The sequence below is a fragment of the Hibiscus syriacus genome, unplaced genomic scaffold (genome assembly GCF_006381635.1).
Source record: "Hibiscus syriacus cultivar Baekdansim isolate YM2019G1 unplaced genomic scaffold, ASM638163v2 tig00010601_pilon, whole genome shotgun sequence".
Taxonomy (NCBI): Eukaryota; Viridiplantae; Streptophyta; class Magnoliopsida; order Malvales; family Malvaceae; genus Hibiscus; species Hibiscus syriacus.
The window spans coordinates 50554-58008 of NW_024062226.1; the positions used below are offsets into that span (position 1 = coordinate 50554).

The following is a 7455-nucleotide window of genomic DNA, read 5'->3' on the forward strand; positions in this document are numbered from 1 at the left end:
CTGTACCTCAAACCATCAACTGTAGCTCGGGTTTTCTTTTCTATCCTCTCATTAATTTCTACAAATGTGATGTCCCTTTTAAACATTATATTTATAGGTCCTTCAGACTGAAAAATAACTCCGATCTCATTTTCCATAATCCATTATAATGGACAATCATGAAAATTTTGTTTTTCATTTTCTCTACATATAAAAATATAGATATTCAGAATAAATAAAAAATAAAATACATAAATAAAACAATTTGTGACATATTATATATATTAGATTAAAGTTATTATTATTATTAAAATTAAAATAAACATTTTTAACAATATTTTTTATAAAAAATTTAAATATATTAACAATATTTTTTATCAATTAAAATAAGAATGTTATATCTTTATTTCGAATATTTTATAACTACTTATGATTAAAATTATAATAATGATTAAATATAATTAACAATATTATTAATTATAATAAATACTATTCAAGTTATTATTTTTCGTCATTATAATTATATTTTTAACATTTCTACTACAAATACTAAATTAATATGTTGATCTAATTATCTTAACATTTCTACTACAAATAGTAAACCAATAATGTTAAAATTATAATAATGATATTTACATAACAATAAATCGTAAACTAATATTTACTAAGTTAATATGTAACTAACAATAAATCGTAAAATACTTAAATAAAATATTTTGACACTTTACTTGAGAGTTTCTTCCGACAATTTGATGTTATAAAAAACATTTTCGAATTTCTTACTCACTTCTTTTTTACCTGCAACAACATATTAAATTAATATTTTAAGAATAAATAATACGAGATAAAGTATAAATATTTTATTCTAATAATACTTTAAATAAAATTTTATTCGAATAGTACTTACAGATTAAATATTGAAAGAAAATTTCGTTCAAAATTTTCTCTAATATTATTCTCGGATGCTCACTCTTTCAATTGTTCTCGAAATTTTGCATGTTCTCCCCCCTCTCACCTCTGTTGTGCTCTCCAATTCTCAACCAAAACACCTCATTTTATAACATCTCAAGGTATTAATGATGCTTACATGTTTCCCGTTCAACCAACAACCTACCTGGGTTATTAATGGACAATTAATGGCGCTATTATTACTTACTTGTTTCCCAGTATGAGGCAACCTACTGCATCTGGGAAGACGCCACGCAGTCAACGCGTCGTTCCCCAACTGCCTTGAAGACGCCGCATATTACCGAGGGCTTCTACATGGATTGAAGACGTTGCACTTCACGTGTCTCTTCCCGGCCTGAAAACGCCATGCACGCGTGGAATCTTAATGTTTGAATTGAAGACGCAAGGTGCTCCACGTATCTTTGACTTGGTACTGTAGATTTCACTCTAGATAAAAATAATCCCCAATGTGGATTATATTGGAAAATAAAATTTCCCACCACAATATCTCAACCATTTTACCATAATACTCCGCTATATAGTTAAAAATAATTTCTATTACATCTTTCTATATATTCTTTCAATTATATTCGGGATCAATCAAAAAATTGACTTCAAAATTTAGGAAATATTCGGACCTGATACAACATCACCAACTATTTTTTTCCCAATTACTTTGATGTCATGATAAACAATTGCAAACAAAATCAACATCAATGATGTGGACATACACACAAGTCGAAATCTACACGCCTCACTTCATCGTTGAATTACTGCTCTTTGTTTTTTCAACTCCATTAATTGGGGGGGACCCTTCATTCTCACCAAGTAATTGGAACTCTATGGTGGGGTTCGACTTATTTAAACGTGGCCACATTCTCATCTGCTGGGTTCACAAATTGAAAATTAAACAACCAACTTTTCTTCATCCAATTGAGGTACCGCAACATCTTCCCTCATCATGCCAACATAATAGTTGGGCACACTAGCACCAGCCTGTGCAAATAGCTCCACCACAGCAGGCAACATACCATAGTACTTCTTCAAATCATTTACTAGCGATTTCTCGCTTTGTTGATATCGTACGTGCCACACATACACAGGAGGAACCACATCATTGATCGTTGCCTCCTGCCAATCATGCTGCCCGTCCCTCATCTGATGCTTGTAGGCTTGACAATTTCGAACCCTGTGACCTTTAGGTCCCACCTGCACCTCCGGACAGTATCCACAAGTTTGGACAGCATATTTTTGCATTAGTCTTGAGGCTCCTGAACGCAGTCTCTCCCATGCCTCCATCCCACTAACAGCAATACCTGTTCCAGATATCCAACAACTTCGATCAAGTCTAGCAGCTACACGGCAGAACCATAAGGCTATATAGATACCAAATTTGCACATGGTATAAGAGATCACATTGGGAACTACTTTGTTAATAACAACAATAACTGACCTTGTAGATGACAAGGTTGAGTGTCCACATACTTGTTATCCTCACTTATCTTGTTTATCTTCTGCCAAAACCCACAATCATAAATGTCAGTGCCAGGTGCATCTTCTTTGGGGAATCTCTTCTCAAAGTCGACTACCCTACCGGAAATACTGTAAGCCGGGAAGGCTCTTCTCCTAGTTGGATACTCAGGTAGATCGATCCCTGCTTGGACACACAATTCCAGAATTGCCGGAATGCGATCCACTTGAAGCCGTTCATTATGAGAAACGGCTCTCCCCATTCTGTCATAGATATGAAAAGATTCCACGAGAGGCAAGACATGTTCAACATCACCTCTTTTCCAACAATGCTCCTTGTTTGATGCACTACCCATGACATTGCAGGTTCTGATCTTATGTGGCGGATGGCCAATGTGAACTTCACCACATACACTGCACCATTAGAAACAAATATAAAATAAAACTTCATGAAATTCTATACGGCCAAATGAAAATAATAAGCCTTCACATTTTACCCGCATGAATATATGACAATACTCTGGGCAACTTTTGAAACACAAGTGAATAATTTGATTCGATCAGCATTAACTTGGTGAGCAACGGGAATCAATTCCTTAACCAATAACCCATTTTCAGGAGGTTGTAGAATCCTTTCGCGAACTATCTGTCTTTCTTTCCTCTCTGCTCTACCAATACGCTTCAGCTCATTAACTTTCGTCACCCATGGTTTCCTCTCCGTTTTTTTGAGCTTCCTTGGAAACTCTGTGCAAGTCTGTCTAATAGCGTGGAAGCCACGAAGACGCTTCAACTGATTTCCAAGTACTGAGGTTGTACAATAATTTCGCAGAACTGCTCCCCCCAGCTTCGTTATGATTCGAGTGTGTCTTGGCAACATTGCTGTTAGTGTGATTTTGATTTTTCCCCCTTTCCTTCATTCAGACATTTTCACAAACATTGAATAAGCAACGTGAAAAATAAATGTCTCAGAGCATGGCAACACATATCAAAGTATTAAAATGAGAATTCATAAAATGAAACACCAAGAAAAGAGAGAGAGAGCCTAACCTTCGGAATTTCTGCGAGTTAACGCCAATCTTTCAGAGAAAAGAGACATATAAGCTTACTCTTACATTATCAAAGCTGCCTTTTGGTGCGAACGTTGTTATTATAGTACCAAGAGGGATGAATCCGCAATTAATACCTTAACTTTATATTTTTTTAAAATATTCTTTTTTTATTATTAAAATTTAGATGAATCATTATTTTTAATTGTTATCAATTCAATTCTTTGTTAAAAAATTATGATCAAATGAGTTATTATAATTATAGTCGTCACTAATCATATTAATTTTCGTTAAATATTATAAACATATAAAAAAGTCATTTGTTCAAATAAAATTTTAAAAATCAACTTAAAACTAGGGTAAACTACATAGGAGACCACCAAACTATGGTTGAAAATCATTTTGACCACCAATATTTCAATTTTAGCAATCATACCACCCAACTATTTAAATGCTTCAATCAAGCCACCCGTCATTAATTTTTAACGGAGGTGGTGACGTGTTCGTTAATAAAACTTATATAAAAAATTAAACCTATTTTTTAGAGTACTTTAGCCCCAACATTTTATTTTGAGACAAATGATCTCTAGTTGGATGAAAAATATTTGTTGATTGATGATCATTGCTTGTCATTGACGTTGTAAGTCTTATGTATTAAATTAATGATATGCACATGTTACATGCATGTAAATAATGATGTGACACATATCACATGTTTAACGTGATAATGTGACACATATCACAAATTCAAAGCAATGACGTATAATATGTTACATGTACATAAGTAATGGCTTGACACATGCCATATGTACGTGGGTAATGACATGAAACATGTTAGATAATCACTTTGAACGCATATGACTGCCACATCAACGAAAAAATATTGAAATTAATCAATTAATGATTTTTATTCAATTAAAGAGTATTTTGTCTCAAAATAAAATATTAAAATCAAAATGTATTAAGAAAAGAATAGAGACCAAAGCAATTTTTTTCAAACATTAGAGGTGAATTTTGACGCCGAAACGATTATAAAATCTATCTACCCAACCACACTGAATTATCATAAACATTTAAAAATCTATCAATCGAACCAAACTGATCTCACTCTTACCAACAGTTAAGTACAAAGATAAATTTAGAAAAAATCAGGGACCTATTTAAGAGAAGTGACAAAGTTTGGAGAGTTGATATTACTTTATACATACCAAAATCAACAAAATTAAATACAAAAAAATGCGAAAATGGATGTTCACGCCTTCACGGTAACCTGCCAAATTCAAAATAGTATTTCGTCCAAAAGGCCCAATTAAAACTAGAAAATTTGAGGGAGAGATGGATTGATCCAAGTATCCTAGGTAGAATAATTCGGGGTTTTAGAAAGAAAAAAACTAGGGTCAAAAGCCATAACCCAGTAAACAAAGTCACCTGCTTCAGCTGTAACCCGCAATTCTCGCTATCCCCTGCAAAGAAGGAAATCTCTTCCTCTCTTAAAAATCTAAAATTAGCTTCTTTGGGTCGATAAATATCAACACAAATGGTAGCTTCAGCTCTTTCTTCTTATCTGAGTCTTTCTCTATCTACTCCAACCAGACCCACTTCTCTTTCATCCCTTTCTCCGAGGTACCTGTTTTCTCCTGCCGGTTTTCACTGAATTTGGAATCTTTTTTTTCTTCTGAATTTGTTTTAATCATCAGAGGCTCGAGGAGGTTGACTGTATCTTCATTGGCATCCCCTTATGGAGACTATTCTACAATGGTTAACTTCTCGATTCTTGAAATTCAATCAATTTCTTATTGGCCTTTTACTCTTTTCCTAATTTAAGTTGCACTTGCACCCTTTTGATTCTTTTAAAAGCTTGTATGCTTATCTTATCTAGTGCTTGCTTGCTGGTGTCTTTATAGAGCTATATTTTGTGTACATATAAATTGGATTGTTATGCTTTCAGGGTTATCTAGTAGAACTTCTGGGCTACCTATGAAGGTCAACAAGAAGGGCTTCCATGAATCCAATCCAAGATTTCTTTTCTTTAACTTTTTTGTTTCAGTTTTCATATTACTGCTTTGTGTTTTATGTCATTAATGCATTATGAACAATGCATACGAAGTTTGTCAAGAATAAACCACCGGTGACATCTAGTTTTGGAATTCTCGTCCTCTGTTTTAGTCAGATAAATTCGTTGATGGTTTAGATATGAAGTTGGAATGTGGAAGGAAAATCCTTTGATCTAATTGATAGGTTTGCTACCTTCCAACCTATTTGTATGTTAGCTATTTTATGAGACAATGTTTGCACCCCTCTAAAATTCTAAATACCATCAGTTTCAGTGTATATGATATTTTGGACATCGTGATTCCTCTTATGTACAGCTATGATGCAATACAATCTAAAACGAGGAATCCATCTGTGATGCCAGCAGTAATGACTCCAGGAGGGCCTTTGGACGTTTCAACTGTGTTATTCCGGAATCGTATCATCTTTATTGGACAACCAGTCAATTCACAGGTTGCTCAAAGAGTTATATCACAGCTTGTGACCCTGGCAGCTATTGATGAGGATGCGGATATTTTGGTGTGGTCTTATTTTATCTAATTCTCTCGACATTCTCTATTTTTCCATTTGTTACATAGATTGTAGGGCTTTTAAATCCACATTTTCGTAACCTGCTCTGACTTTATTACGTTAACCTATACCATGTCAGGTGTATTTGAACTGCCCTGGGGGAAGCACCTATTCAGTGTTGGCAATCTATGATTGCATGTCTTGGGTGAGACTTTAATCTTCTTTTAGCCCATTTTCCCCATACTACTTCATTTTATGAAATATTAGTTGCTATTTTGATTTATTCAGACATCTTATTTTTCCAAGCATGAATTCACCGTTACTTCAGATAAAGCCAAAGGTGGGCACAGTTTGTTTCGGAGTAGCTGCAAGCCAAGGTGCACTCCTCCTTGCTGGTGGAGAGAAGGGGATGCGTTATGCAATACCAAATGCACGTATAATGATACACCAACCGCAAAGTGGATGTGGGGTATGATTTAGCTTCTTGGTTTGCACTTTGCATTCTAGTTGTTGAATTTAGAAAAGGTTTATGAAACGATTTTGAAGTCCTTGAACTCTTTGTAACAAGCTTGAAATATCATATAGTTATTCATGTACTTGTTGGTATTGGTTAGGGCGTACATTATTTCTTATTGAATTGATTTTTCCATGTTTTATTTTTCATTTTGAAGGGTCATGTTGAAGATGTTAGACGTCAAGTGAATGAAGCAGTTCAATCTCGCCATGTAATTTCCTCTTTTATTTTGCATTTTTTTCTCGATTAAGCTACCAATGAATCAAGTAGATCAAACTCCTAGTTATGCTTTCTGAATTTTCTATGCTGATTTGGAAAATCCCTTTTAGCCTTAAATTTCATTTCCTCTATTACTTTTGTTTGCAGAAAATCGACAGAATGTATGCAGCATTCGCCGGCCAACCACTTGAAAAAGTGCAACAATTCACAGAATATTGAACTCAGGTTGGGCTTTAAGTTCCTCCATTGCTAACCTTGAGATTTTAGAGCTTACTTTCACAGTTAATGAAGATGATACAAGTCTCAAATTGGGTTTGTAATGTTAGTGGGTATATGAGAAATAGACTTGGTTAATAAATAGGTTGGACCAGTGGCTAAGATGTTTGTGTATCAGTTGTGAGGCAGCGTGATGCGAAGTTATGTCGTACGACAGTCTTAATATAACTAAGGAAAGGTGTTAACGGAAATATTATTATTATTTTAACAATTTCGGTAAAAAAATTACCTAAAATATTATTTTTTTACCTAAAACATTAATGTTTTTTAACATTTCCGGTAAAGTGTCCAATATTAACATTCCATTAGAAAAAAATCCTATTCCCATATGCAATGGGGTAAATTGGAGGTAGGGTAGTAGGCTGTCCCCAACGCATGTTGAGAGCAACTTCCGTGGAAGACATCAGGCAGTCAGAAAATTAAAAATAAAGATAAAATGCA

At 34.2% G+C, this 7455-nt stretch overlaps 2 protein-coding genes across 4 annotated transcripts; one reads left to right on the forward strand and one right to left on the reverse strand.

The window, feature by feature from the left end:
• Positions 1-1640: 1640 nt before the first annotated feature.
• On the reverse strand, positions 1641-3519 carry LOC120204294 (APO protein 3, mitochondrial-like). 2 transcript variants are annotated; one of them, XM_039204397.1, is made up of 4 exons: positions 3445-3519; positions 2895-3308; positions 2381-2811; positions 1641-2243 (listed from the first exon to the last, which is right to left on the reverse strand). In XM_039204397.1, the coding sequence occupies exons 2-4, from the start codon at positions 3272-3274 to the stop codon at positions 1834-1836; spliced, it is 1221 nt and encodes a 406-aa protein (XP_039060328.1). In that variant the 5' UTR covers positions 3275-3308; positions 3445-3519; the 3' UTR covers positions 1641-1833. The 2 variants fall into 2 exon arrangements, with proteins under 2 accessions (XP_039060328.1, XP_039060327.1); XM_039204396.1 differs by lacking the exon at positions 3445-3519 and having other exon boundaries at positions 1643-2243; positions 2895-3369.
• A 1358-nt stretch (positions 3520-4877) lies between these two features.
• LOC120204292 (ATP-dependent Clp protease proteolytic subunit 6, chloroplastic-like) lies at positions 4878-7161 on the forward strand. Of its 2 annotated transcripts, none has more exons than XM_039204394.1 (8): positions 4878-5066; positions 5144-5202; positions 5392-5461; positions 5813-6014; positions 6145-6210; positions 6334-6474; positions 6677-6730; positions 6886-7161. In XM_039204394.1, exons 1-8 carry the CDS (start codon positions 4981-4983, stop codon positions 6955-6957), a joined length of 750 nt encoding a protein of 249 aa, XP_039060325.1. In that variant the 5' UTR covers positions 4878-4980; the 3' UTR covers positions 6958-7161. The 2 variants fall into 2 exon arrangements, with proteins under 2 accessions (XP_039060325.1, XP_039060324.1); XM_039204393.1 differs by having other exon boundaries at positions 4880-5066; positions 5141-5202; positions 6886-7160.
• The last annotated feature ends 294 nt before the right edge of the window (positions 7162-7455 follow it).